Genomic DNA, 14181 nt, shown 5'->3' with positions numbered 1-14181 from the left:
ATGTCTTTGCACATTCACACGCAGATACAAATACATGTAATGTGTCTGCATTTTAATGTATTCTTCAGAACAGTGTTAGGAACTTAGAGAAGTGCTCTGTCAGAAGGGACATAGGTTTCCTGTGCCAACGTGCTGAAGTCAGCGACACTCTCATTAAGCTTTTTCTAAGAGTAAAGTTGTTCATCAGCGTGCCTTGGTGACACAGCCGCATTAGTGTATTGTTCTACAAATGCAGAATTCCTCTGCAGTTCTTGAATTCTTCACTTGTTGCTTAACAATACCATCACTTGCATATGAATATATATTGCCAGCTGCAACAATAAGTGCTGCTTATCCCAGATCAATGTGTAAAACTTTCAGCAAGTTCTAATTTAGAATTACTACTGTATCCTACTTAGATGAGTTTCAGCTGCAAATTGGACAGTAGTTGTTACTATACGACTGAGTATTTGTTTCTAGACTAAAGCATTCTGAAGATACAAAATAGTTATTCTGTGAAAACTGAATGTTTGTATATTTTCTTTTAATTCTCACAAATGCATTTATTACCTAATAACTACTTTATAAATTAGCATTTCAGAACATGAACTCAAAGAGAAAAGCAGAAACGTGGAAGAAGAACAGACGACAGCTGGTGAGTTATTAAAATTATGTATTTTTCATGCTAAATAAGAGCTCTGCATTAATGCTGCTGTTTCTTTAAAAACTGAGAGGCCCTCATCTGTTATAGATGTTGCTCTCTTCAAGCTCCCCAAATTGAAAATAACTCAAAAGAAGATGGTCTAGTGATTCCAGTTGTGGAATAGCGCTAGGATCAGGGTTGCTTCATCTGATTTCACATCTGTGACTAGCAGGACACTGCTCTTCTCTCTGCCTTTGTTTCCCCTATTAACATCTGGACTAACTAACCTCAGGTGTGAGTAACCACTTAGAAAAGCTGTATTTTAAGTTTGTCTCCCAGACTGATGTGGTACTGACAATGTGCATGAGCTCCTGCAGTTCAGTGTTGCAAGAAGATGCAGAGCTGTGTGGTTCTTCTTCGGAGAATCATGGGGAAAATTTGTTTGTCCTTGTGCTGAATGGGAATGTGATTCAAAGGCAGTGGAGGGTACGGGCACTGGAGTGCTGCAGCCTGCATTTATAATGAAGAATGGTCAAGTAATAGAAGGGAGCTGTGGCATTAACTGAATCGAAAAAAACTATCTGTCAGCCATGGGACTTCAGGATTTCAGCTCTGCTCGTGATTTTCAACAAATAGCAGTTGCAAAACCCACAGTTTTCAAATTTTGGAACTTTTAACTTTGCACCCTCTGGTGTAAAAGTGACGTGCTGCAGCATTCCCAGAAAGGTTTTGGTTGTTTTTTCTTGCCTCATGAGACATAGTGAGATTAAGTTGCAATCAAGCTGCCTCATAGTGACTGTATTTCACGCCCTCACTTCTGCTCGGAGTTAATCCCTGAAAAGACAACATCTACATGTCAGTTATGACTGATGTGGTAGAACTTCCTGATGAAGCTAGCTGAATCACAGGGCAGCCCAACAGAGAGAATAAAAGGCCAATATAACAACTTTTATAAACAGTGTTTAAAAAGGAGCCATATTCTTGGCTTTCCATTGGTGCAAAACTGAATGTCTCAGCTCTGCTTAGTAAAATTGTTTTGTTTCTTCTCAGAAAATGAAAGTAAAAACTTTTTTGGGGTTTTTTTTTTCCTTACCCCACCATCCTGTGCAAAATCTTCCATCAGTGGAGAGAAATTCCCAAATAGCTCAAGATCTAGTTGTTAGCCAGAATTAGACAGGCTTTTAAAAGGTTAAAAGGACAGAGCCTGGGCCCAGAAATAGCACAAATTAGTTTTGCAGTAAAGACAAAGTAGTAGATCCAACAGCTGTTTATCAGCAGTGTCACACATGGGAATCTACCACTGGTTACTCCTTTTCTTTTTTCTTTCCTTTTCCTTTTCCTTTTCCTTTTCCTTTTCCTTTTCCTTTTCCTTTTCCTTTTCCTTTTCCTTTTCCTTTTCCTTTTCCTTTTCCTTTTCCTTTTCCTTTTCCTTTTCCTTTTCCTTTTCCTTTTCCTTTTCCTTTCCCTTTCCCTTTCCCTTTCCCTTTCCCTTTCCCTTTCCCTTTCCCTTTTCCTTTTCCTTTCCCTTTCCTTTTCAAAACCAACAACTATAGAACTTATGTATTTTGGTGGCTGCCTGAATCTTCAGCTGACTTTCTGATATTGCAGTGGGAATATTACATCATCACTTTTAGGAGGATGATTTCCATTTACTTGCAAAGTTCTCTATGGTTACTCATGTAAAAAAAACAATGTTCTTGGGATTTTAGATAGTATGATTTCTTAAGCTAGGAATTCTTGTCCATGCAAATAACAAGCTCCTATGTGTGTATCCCCAGGAAAAGGGTTTGCAAAGTGTGAAAAACATAGTCTTTATCTTCTAAAGAGTTTATTTTTTCTTTCCAGGCATATTCTACTGTTGGAACCCCAGACTATATTGCACCAGAAGTATTTATGCAAACTGGGTACAACAAGCTGTGTGACTGGTGGTCTTTGGGAGTGATTATGTATGAAATGCTAATAGGTATGTGAAAGACCCCAACTTAAGAATCATTCAAAGGGTTCAGAGGTAGAAGATTCATTAATTCACTGAGTCTGATACCCCGCATAGTAGAGGTTCCAGAATTTCATTGTTCTACCTGAAGTAAGCCCCAAATTCAGCTTCCAGAAAACCTTTAAGTCCTTCCTCTTTTCCAAAAAGAGAAGAGGTGATGCCTCAGCTGGTTCAGTGAGTAACTGTTCACTCTTAAATGTATTTGCAGTTCAGTCTCATTATTGGAAGTAACAAAATAGCCTTTAATGCTGTGTTACAAGAGAAAACTTTTGGCTGGTGCTACCAGTTAGATTTGTGAACCCTAGGAGCAAAAGCAGAGGCCCAGGTCACTTTCATCTTCTGGGAAAAGCTTGTTAATATTTCCATTTGTTTGTACAGGGTATCCACCTTTCTGCTCAGAAACACCACAAGAGACTTACAGGAAAGTTATGAACTGGAAAGAAACGTTGGTATTTCCTCCAGAGGTGCCCATTTCAGAAAAAGCAAAGGATTTAATTCTAAGGTCAGTAACAAAAGCCCACTTCTGGCCACTTCCCCAGACACAGTCATCTTCCATTAGGTTAACTTTCCATTCTGCATGAAGGAAACTTTAGATTAGAGGGAAATTTGGTTTCTTCTGTATCACCATCCATCATCTTTTTTCCTTTTGCATTTGTTTAAGTTAGACAAATAAGCTGTAATGATCTTGATTTGTACCACAGTATGAAGGGAAACAGCAGACTGAAAAGGTGATTAACACACAATTTTTGCCTTCTCAGAGGGAACTAGAAAATAACCACTCACCATAATTTAATGGACTGAACAGAAATCTTTGGATGTTTTGGATATACTGACTTTTTCCAAAATGACAGTTTTGAATCCATTCAGTTTGCACTGAAGTTTTTGCAATGGGTTATAGTGTCAAGGTCAGGCAGAAATGCTTTCTTGTCCTCAGAGGGTTTTTTTGACGGGGGGTATGGAGGGTGGTTTTTGACTTTGATTCCTACCTTCCCCCCTCCTTCCCCAATAATATTACACACACAGTTTTGTAACAGGCAAAAAGAGGAACGTGCTTCATAGGCAGAGCCAAGAGCTAGAATTATTATTAGTCCAAGCAGTGCTCCAGTAGCATACAACAAATGTAGTAAATACAATGAATAGTTACCCTTAATCCAGTTACAGTGATACTAACAATTCAAATTATTATTTCTAATCTTCATTAATGTTTGTGTGTAATGGATTTATTATGGGTTCGGTATTTATGTCTCTAGTGTTCCAATTACCTGTCCTGTGTGTTGTCAGCATCCCATCTTCGCTGGAAAGAGTACAGTGTTGCTGCTGAGGATTTCTTCCTCCTCAGTCTTGCTTGTGTTTGGAGCATTTTTAGATATTTCAGGCAGTATATTTGTTAACATGTCTTGCTCATGAGCTTACTTATACAATGACTACTTGAATTTATTAGTTTTTCTCCATACATGGAAGGGTTTAAATTAGGGTAAGCCAAATTTTGTTGTAGGCTATTTACTAAAATGAGGTCAAACCAGCAGGTTAGGCAACAAACAGCTGGCCATTGGGTAAGTTTATCCATTACAGCTTCGACAAGTTCAGACAACATATATTTCAACTTAAAGGAAGTTGCAGACAAAGCTGAAGTTTCTTTATTTTTATGGATATAGGTAAAACCGATCTAAAATAAGCTTAAGTTCAGACAAAGCCTGACAAGTTTTGCAGTCTGGTCTGGCTAACTGTTTTACAAGGTTTGGGGTCTATTATTAGTACTTGGCATAAACCAACTGGCTGGGGTAGAGTAGAAATGTAAGCAGTGTTTTTCCCAAGTGACACTTGACTACAAGTTAAAGAACATTCATTACAGACTATAATTGGAGACAGTTACAGCCTAACTTGCTATGTTACTAAATCACCTGCTGAATATTTCCTTAACTAGTGAGATGGTGGCTTTTTTGTTTTGCAGTATGCTCACTTGCAAAGTGCCTTGTGAATGTGAATGATGTGATCATGCAGAGAGACTGAGTTCAGGATAACTAAATCAGCCACCAAAGGCTTTGCTTATATAGGCAAACAGGATTTCATTTAACAAAGGCCAGCTGAGTTTTAGAGCAACAGGAGGCCCACATGCTACCAAGTACTCCTGATTTCCAGGAGGTCATCAGGTGACTCCACACTTGGCAAGACCAAGTTTTTTGTTTGACATGGGCGTTTTTTCCTGTTATTGTAAGCCTCCCTCTTTATGGCATTGGTGACATCTTTGGCCATACTTAAGGAGACGGCAAGGACAATGTAAAAATATAAAGCAGTTTTAGCTTTGCTAACACACAAAAGATAGCTAGGATTTAATAACTCCTATGCTAAGCATTGGTATGCTCACCATCTCCTTTACAAGCTACTTCTGATGAGAGTCTTTTCCAGCCAGCTTAGGCATTGGTCCAGGCAGGCATCAGTCCAGGGGAGAAGTGTCAGCCTCTGCTAGTCATTGGAACAAATCCCTGATGTCACTGAGTTGCTGTCAGAGGCTTTCACTTCCCTATTTTTTTACTTCAGGATTTTATACTTTCTGCTGTTGGTGTTTTTTCTCCTGCCTACCTAAGCAGGGAACAATCCTATCTCTGTCTCCTTTTTCACCCATTTCTTCTTACTTGACTCTATCGACTTTCTCACAGCTGCTTCTCTTAAATTGAGTGTCTTGTAGAGTCTGAGATGAGGTTATGCAGCTAGGCAATATCACAAATAGGCCTTGGGTCTTTGTACCACCAGCACCTGGTCATCTAAGGAGAGGGAAATGGAGATGATAGGGAGAATAGGGACATGGCATGCTTTGAATGTGTCTGACTCATTGTAGTTCCAAAATGTGATATCAGAGAGTGGTCCTATTTCACTGAATGTATCTGTTCCTGTTAGTTTGACTTGGAAACATGGATTTTAAATAGTTGAGAACATGCAGAGGAGTTTTCAGTGGAAGGGACTTAGCCTCCATTCCAGACTAATTTTACATGGCTAGAACTGCTGCAGCTTCTCACAAACCTTGAAGATGGGGATACAGCAGTGTAGGATGTTGTCATCATAGCTTTTTGTTTTGGGACTCTAACAGTATTCTGCTTCTCCTAGATGCAACAGGCTGCTTTTACATTACCCCAAGTGATGGAACAATTGAAAACGACTTCCTCACATTCCTGATACAGGATACCACAGCACTTTTATTTGCTGTTGCTTCTGTTTGCACTGATTGTAACTTTCCCTTATTTTTTTCCACTTTTTCAGGTTTTGTATCGACTCGGAAAATAGAATTGGTAGTAACGGAGTAGAAGAAATAAAAAGTCACCCATTTTTTGAGGGAGTGGACTGGGGACACATCAGGTATGCATAGATACAAACACGCATTTTATAGAGAGAATAAGAGCCGTGAAAGCAAGAATTTCATGTACCATAATGTCAAGGATAATTATTTCCAATTTATCTTTCATTTTGAAAGGCAGCTACTGGCAGTAGGTGGGTGACAGCAAAGATTTTCAGGCCTTGCTGGCATTCACAGATCTGGTCAGAACTTAAATGCCTTGAGATGCCTTAGATTGCCCCAGAGTGCCCAGGATGGAAGGAAATGCGGTAGGGTGGCTGTGTTATTCCTGATGTATACTCTGATGTCAGCAGAGAGCTCCTCTTCCAGTAGTAATGGGCTCTGCAGCTACTGCTATAATTAACTTTTTTTGTAATAGGAACACAAGAAAAGCAAACTCTATTCCAGAAATGCAGGGGAAATAGATGAATGAAGAGGCAAGAGGCAGCAAGTGAGAGGAAAATACAGGGCATGTCTTTATTGCATGCTGCAGATACTACACCTGAATGAACCGGTATGTCTACAGAGCACTGGCCAGAGGCACTGACTCACCTCTGTGGCCAAATTCTGCTGGGCCAAGCCTGGGTAGAGGGTATGGCTGAGGCAGCTGTGCCAGTTCCAGCCTGAGCTTGCGCCTGCAGATTCTGAGCTACAGCTGCACATACCCAAAGTGGTAACAGCTTTAGAGGAGAATTTGGTGACGCCACAGATCCTTTCAGTTGAAATTATGGCTATTGTTCAGCTCTCCTTAAGGTCTGAGGTAGTTGGGGTTTTTTTTCAGTAATACTGAATTTTCTACATGAAAATACATGCTGAGGCCATGTGATTGTACTTCTCATTTCTTCTGGTGCAGAAAGCCTCATTTAATTCCTCTCCTCAGCATGAGAGGTATTAATAAGCAGCAAGAGCAGTACCATATCTGTTCATGCCACATTTGGCAACCTGGTGAAATGGTTTCCCTGTTCCATTCACAAGTGTATTTAATTCTAATTGTAATAATTACAACTGTAATAAGTTTACAGGTGTAAATTAATGACTTCCCCACAGTGCCGTGTTCCAGTTTGAATGCTTTCGTGGGACATGCCACTTAAGCAATTTCGAAAGCCACTTTAAGACTTCTTAAAGGACTCCCTAATTGTTGAGCTAATAAAGCAGTAATGTGTCAGAGCCAACCCATTTTGGATGAGAGATACTGGTGACTGAGTGTCAGAAATAGGACCTACAGTTGACAGGTATTTGGATGAGGTCCAGGCTGCTGCTGAGCACTGGAATTGTAACACATCTAATGGCTCCAAATGCAAGTAAAGTCCTGCTCGGCTGGGTTTATGCAATGAACCATAGTGGTTCTTGGTGACAACTAAGATCATAGCAATAGCGATATGGCAGATAAGTGCGGAATGCTGTTTCAACTAATGGGAAAATTATGTTTGTCAAGAAGATACTAATGCCAGATAGGAAACCAGTAAATCTCCCCATGGTATCAGCAAACAGGCAAGTCAGATACATCACTGATGAACTCAGTGGAACCTTTGTGTTTTAAAGGCATGTTGTTACTGCAAAAAGCTAAGTTAAAACTGGATTTTAATGTATCTCTTCCTACTCTTCACTCTTCTGGCACTTGTTTGTATCTGCAGGGAAAGACCAGCTGCAATTCCTATAGAAATCAAAAGTATTGATGATACTTCCAACTTCGATGAATTTCCTGAATCTGATATTTTACAGCCAGGTGAGACTGCTGTTGTAAATCCCAAATTTCTATCTCTCACAAGCCAGATGCTGGTTTTGGTGGTGGTTTATATTAATTTTTCTGATGCTCTAATCAAAGTAACAGATATGATCTAGAAACTTTCTTTCAAATCCAAATGTAAACCTATGATCTCTCATAGCTTCTACTTCCTTAGAACTTTAGAGGGGGAAGGGGGAAAGCCCACAGATTTTAACAGCTAATAAAAAACATTCGCACATATAGCAAGCACAGAAAAGAGTGCAGTTTTCTACCATGCAGTCTGTCTAACCAAATTCTGGTAAAACATTATGCACTGACTTGCTTTTGATCTTTAATGACTTCTGTGTTTCATGCCAAACATAAACCTTCACATATGTGTGGGCAAAACATTTCAGACAGGTGATGAGTTAACATAATGATTTATGCACCTGAGTGGTTCTGCAAATCATTGAAGTTTTTGTAATTGTTAATTTCCATTGGCAAGTAGTAGGAAATTTTTATACATAAAAGGCTTGATTCTCTCATATGCCAAGTTCTCCCAACTCCCACTGTTTTCAATTAATTATTAATTGCTTAAAGATAGGCAGATACATAACAAAGATTGATTGAGGACAGATAAGTGTAGATGTGCTAACAACCATGAGACTTACCAAAAAGCTAGGGCTTTTTTCTGAAATGGCTTTTATTTAATGGCAAGGAAGTTTAATAGAAAAGCAATCAATCTCCAGTGTCTAAGAACAGCTGTCTAAGTCCATGTTTGAATAATGCCAAGTACATTTGTATTGGTTTTGGCATTTCAGCCCCACTGAAACTGACACTGTACATCTAGATACCTACATAACTTTGATACTGGTGTGTTTGGTATCTTAAGTTGAAAATATTATTTTAGAACTTTAAAAGCAGTAACCAGGAGCTAAATATAGAAGCCTACTGCAATCAATGTCTGTGTGCAGCATGCCAGCCATCTGGGCTGCTCATGGAATAAAAAGAGGCTGTACAAACCTTGCTAAAGCTGTAAGAAGGAGGAAGTTCTGGGAAAGTAATATGTGTGATATATGTAATTCTCTTGGGAGAACTTGGATATCCCTTTTCTTCTGTTTGTGGTGAGGATAACACAATATGTATACATGTGTTTGCTGTGCATGGAGCATCCTAAATGTGGTTATTGTAATTGTGTATCCTGTTGGCTGTGTTAGAGGTTTTTGGCAAGGTCTCCTAACAAGCTTCCATGAGCCTGTGAGGGTGTGTAGACATACTAAAAAAGGCAAACTGAGTTGATCAGAAACAGGATTTCTTCTGCTGACTAGGGGAGTAAGAGCTCAAGGAGGTTTATATCAGTGCTCTGTGAAAAGTCTTCTCAGAAGTAGTGTTGGGTTTTAATCTGTTTTTACTTGTGTTTCTGAATTCTAGTGCCAAACACAACGGAACCTGACTACAAATCCAAAGACTGGGTTTTCCTCAATTATACCTACAAGAGGTTTGAAGGGCTCACACAGCGTGGCTCAATCCCTTCCTACATGAAAGCCGGGAAGTTGTGAAACAAAACACAACCCCACAAAAGATACAAAAACACAAACCTCAGGTAGCTGCATCACCAGACCCGCTTGGCATTAGTTATCAATACATTGACTCTGGTGCGCATCAATTTCACAAGGAAATTCTACAGGATTAGGATTTCTGAGACTACTACAGGAATTAGTTGGCAGTGCCAGCTGGCTGGTTTGTTTTCTTTCTTTTTTTTCTTTTGTTTTTTTCTTTTGTTTTTAATATTTGAATATTTTTGTTAACTTTATTATACAAAGGTACTGGAATAAAAGGAACGTACATCCCTTTAACTGCACTGCCTATGTGTGTATAACGGTTAATTATGCCTCTCTGTACTGTGGCTTTGTACTGTAAACCATCTAATCCAGCCAGGAGTAAAACATATCCTTTTGTGCAGCATCGTTACTGTACTGCTTACCTGGGTTTCAGATATGCAGTATAAAAACCAATTGTCCACATTTGCAAAATTCTCTGAACAGTTGCTCCAGGGTGTTCCAGTTGTGGTCTGCAGATACCCCATGAGTGTGGCAACATTGAGTTATTTTAAATAGCAATGTCCTGTGGGCCTATTTGTACCCTGCCTACATTTGTTTTTGTCCACTGGAGGGCTTTATCATCTGATCATTCCTTCTTCTCTTCCTTCCTTTTCCCACTGTGTGTGATGGTGAGACTGTCCCTGTGATCTGTTCAGTGGTACTTTTGCTTTAAATGATGGGTATTACTGTTTAAGATGATGACGCCTTTTGGCAACTTCAGAAGAAAAAAGGAATCTGAGTAAAAATCATAAAGATTTTTCACAGAAGGGAGATTTTCTGATTACAAGTTCTGAAGAGACAGCAGTTTCCAGGACTGCATTCCTGCCTGTGCTGGAAAGTAGATCATCTTTTTGCTGCTTGTAATTCAAATTGCCTCTTCTGTCAGTGCAAAATGTATTCTAGAAGAGTGATCAAATTGTTGCTTTTCCTTTTTTGTCACCCTGAGAAGTTCCAGGCAGAAGAGATCCTGCTTTAGCCTTGTCTTTCTAGAAAACCCTGTGTCAGACTCTCCTGTGGTCTCCACTGTCTTCTAGTATCTCTATCTAACATGGACCATGGGATTACAAAGGACCAGATGAGTCTGCAGTTCAGTTTCCAAGAACCACAAACATCCATGACTGAATTAGGCAGAACATCCAACTGCTTTTCTCCCCGGTCTGCAGGATGGTGACTGATTTGAAGCAGAGGCAGGTCTCCTTCTCCTAGGTCAAGGAAACTGAAGCAGAAATCCCTCCATATGCAGCATATGGTTTTGTTTCTCAGCCCAGCAGCAGCTGAGGATTGAATTGCACACCTCAACAGTTCACAATTAACTGGTTGCTGGCAAATTTACCTGTATCTCTCCCTGTACTAGCATATTATCTGCAATACTTCGGATCTATCACAATACAGCAGAGATTTTTGATGTCAATTTCTGGTTAAAAGAGATTTGCAGCAACCAACAATTCCCCAGCAATTAAACAAGCAGAGTCACTGTCGCTGTCTTCCTCTGAAAGGAAATGACAGACACTCTAAAACCTCTGCAGCACCCATAGGAGTGAAGCACAGGATGTTTTTGCATAGAGTAGGGAAGGCTCCATTAGACTGGCTTTTGCAGCAAAATGGGACTATTTATAAATCCATTACAGAAATATTTATTGCTGTTAGGCACCATGGTGCAGCTGTTCTGAGTTATTTGTATGCTTTAAAAACACTGCGGTGTTCATCTGCATTTGCCAGCAAGATTTATGTGTATCAGTGGCACATTCATGTGCACATGGTCTTCCCTGATCCAACAGCTACCAGGTTCAAGGCCTTCAGTGATGTCTTTCCTCCATTATTTTGTTTCCCTTCAGGCATCTAATATGCTATTTATACTGCATTTGTGCAAAAAATTGTAGTCTTAAGGCCATTGAAGAGGAGTAGCCAGTGCCTCAAGGACCATCCAATTTGTACAGTTTATGCTTTTGCCTGAATGTTCATCACTACCTGGGAACAGTTCATTGGTCTCCACGTTTTTCTTCCCAGACCTTATATGGCTGGGACAAGCTCCCTCAGCAGTTCCCCAGTGTTGTTCTTAGCCTTCTCAGTGTAGTGAAGCTCAACCTGTATCCATCCAAAGACTGGCCAAAGATGGTCACTCACTTAAATCCATCTTTACACTTTCAGTTTTCATTCTGCCCATGCCCTAGCAGCTTCTGAGGCTTCTCAGGAAAAGAAATCCCTTTTTTAAGGCCTTCAGTCCATTCGATAAGACAGAGGAGCTTGAGCAGAAAATACCTGCAATACAAACTTAGCCACAAAGGACACTGCTATTCAAAATAGGATTTTTACTAGTTTTAATTTCCTGTGTCATTCATAGGGCACTTTGTGCATCAGAAGTGGAATTCCTGTGAACAACACATTTCAAAAGACCAGAGTAACCCTATTCACATAGTATAAACAGAAGTCTTTGCTTGAATGTCCTGAGACAAGATAAGTTTCATGGAAACTGCAAATGCTGAGTAAATACTGATGGGTGTTTTTTCTTTATCCTGCAGGGTTCAGGGGAGGGGAGATAAATACACAATTTAAAACTATTAAACAACAACGTCTGTACATACTCACTGGTTTACAAACCTGGGAAAACAGCTCAACCCTCATATTTGTAACACTAAAGATAATACTCATTTAAAGTTGAGGATGATTAATCATATCAGTGCTCACATAGGAGTTACATCCATAGGGAAACAGCCTGCAGCCTATTTAGCATCAACTCCTGCATTGTGGTAGTTTGTTTTCTGGTTGTTTTGGGATTTTTTAGACAGCATTATTTTAATCAGTAAGTCAAGTTAAACATAATATTAACTGCTGCTTTTAGGATAGGGTTTTTTTAAAGGTGAAACTGTGACACTGTATGGACTAAAGAGAACAGAAGGTTAATCTACACTGGCTTCAAAAAATGGAAATGCAATGTATCTGTTATTATTTTATGTCTTATTCCTTTGGATGGTTGTGTGTTTTCCTTTGGTGATGTTTGTCACTGTGCCATTTATTTTTCTTATTCTTGGAGTACCAAAGATCCTGAAATGGCTTGATGATTGCAACCATATGAAAACTTATTTTCTGGAAGTACGTTTTGTTAACTTCTGTTAAAAATGTGGAATTGTGTATGCAAATTGTAATCGGAGGTTTGCTGGGAAGTTAACCCATACCAGCAGACAAAACCTGAGTGCGTCGATGGAAGGGGTGAGCCTGAATCCAAATCCTGGATCTGAATACCCTGCAACTGGGGAGGAAGCTTGGATTGGGAAACGCAGCTGAGCTTTTGCACTTTGTTCCATCTCCTATCAGCATGAGTGAGTGGCCTTAGCTCCAGGACATCAGCAGAGGTTGTTTCATGTGCAAAAGGAGTTAAAAAAATTGCCAGCATTCAGAAATCAAATATTGTTGATACTGCATTTGCACTGTTGAATTTGCCTTGCTGGAGAGTTACGTGTTATTTTTATAGGTCAATTGTTCAAACACCTGAGCCGTTGAATACAGTATGGAATAATAGCATCTGACATGGGTGAATTCACCTAAGTGCAAAGGGGCTTGCTGAAAGCTCTCCACACTAAGAAAAATGGGCAGAAGCAGTACACAGGGTGTTGCGTCGGCTCCTTCTGAAGAGGTGATTTTCCTCCTGTGCAGCAGCAAGTAGAGAATACTGCAGTTTAGCCCAGTTATACTCTAATGCTTAGGAAGTGCTCTCACTTTTTCAATAATATGAGCAATTACAAGCATTGTAACATACTGTACCTTGTCCTTTTAATGTTGATATCTTACAGCAGCTCGTTCTTGGAGTCGAAATGGCAACTGCTATATTTTTCCTAGACTGTTTCATTAGTTGTGGTTGGGAAAGTTACATAGAAGCATTATAAAAATTTATATGAGGCTTTTTACAGCATTTGAAAATAAAAGTAGCATTCTTTTTGTAAAGTTGCTGGGTTTATTCTTTCACACCATGTACTGCAAATGCTTATTATCCAGAATGGGCAACATCTCAGGCACTGAGGGGCTGTTTTGTGTATCTCATCCTGAATTCCGTGGACAGTGAAAACCCCTGTGGTGCTCCTCTCTCAATCAGAAAGTAGAGATCAAGGAAATTGCTCATCTTGTACCAAGTGCAATCATGTGAAGTTACTTCTACAATGGTTATTGCTTTTCACAAGAGACCTTCTTCCCTGTAGACCATAATTGATTGAATAAAGGCCTCCATGGGCAGTTGGAGGCCTGATTCACTGTAGAAACAGTTTTGTCCTATTGTTCCCTCTTTCTTGCTGAGTTTAGAGCAGCGGCAGCAGACACAGGTGTGAAATAGTCATGGAAAAATATTAGAGTTGAGCAGCTGAAAGGAAAGTGGAGCTCACAGCTGGTGACTAGCCTTTCTGGAGGCCCTTCCACTTGAGGATTGCTGCTCTCAGTAAATGTAAAATCCTGTTAAAATTGGATCAAATATTATTCAATGGGATTACATATTTCTTTCAATAACCACTTCATATCTCAGAGCTATGTATCGTAAGGATAAGCAGGCTTAGTTCTTTATCTCCTTGCATTACCAAATTTAGTATTCCTCAGAAGTACAGCACTTCAATGGCAAATATAAAGCCTATGCATTCAGCATGTGCAGAAATGTATCTTGGTTTTTAAATCAACCACTTTTAAATACTACATAGTGTTTATAAAACATGCTGTATAAAACCTCCTGTATTTCATTTCTTCATTCTTTTACAAAGTGTATCTTGCATATAAGCAAAACAGTTGTGCTCTAGACAATAAAAGATCTTTCCTGAGGCTCTTCCTATGGAAAGAGAAGGGAGGAGTATTCAGAACAGTCTCTCTTGCTGTTGCGAGTGATGACAATAGTGGTTTCCAGCACTGGCCAGACAAGTTCATATCTGCAGTTCAGGAAGGTCTTAACCTTTAAGGTAA

At 39.6% G+C, this 14181-nt stretch overlaps 1 protein-coding gene across 3 annotated transcripts in view; it reads left to right on the top strand.

Annotated features, from left to right (window-relative positions):
- STK38L (serine/threonine kinase 38 like) overlaps positions 1-13188 on the top strand; it is a 52881-nt gene extending 39693 nt beyond the window's left edge. For all 3 annotated transcript variants that reach the window (XM_031048139.2, XM_031048140.2, XM_031048138.2), the window contains exons 9-14: positions 573-634; positions 2468-2585; positions 2994-3117; positions 5871-5966; positions 7578-7669; positions 9080-13188. In XM_031048139.2, the coding sequence (XP_030903999.1) occupies positions 573-634; positions 2468-2585; positions 2994-3117; positions 5871-5966; positions 7578-7669; positions 9080-9207 (620 nt within the window). In that variant the 3' untranslated portion in view covers positions 9208-13188. The remainder of the gene's footprint in view (positions 1-572; positions 635-2467; positions 2586-2993; positions 3118-5870; positions 5967-7577; positions 7670-9079) is intronic.
- Positions 13189-14181: the final 993 nt, after the last annotated feature.

Source organism: Melopsittacus undulatus, chromosome 5, assembly GCF_012275295.1.
Source record: "Melopsittacus undulatus isolate bMelUnd1 chromosome 5, bMelUnd1.mat.Z, whole genome shotgun sequence".
Lineage (NCBI taxonomy): Eukaryota > Metazoa > Chordata > Aves > Psittaciformes > Psittaculidae > Melopsittacus > Melopsittacus undulatus.
This window is presented reverse-complemented; position numbering and strand designations above follow the sequence as displayed.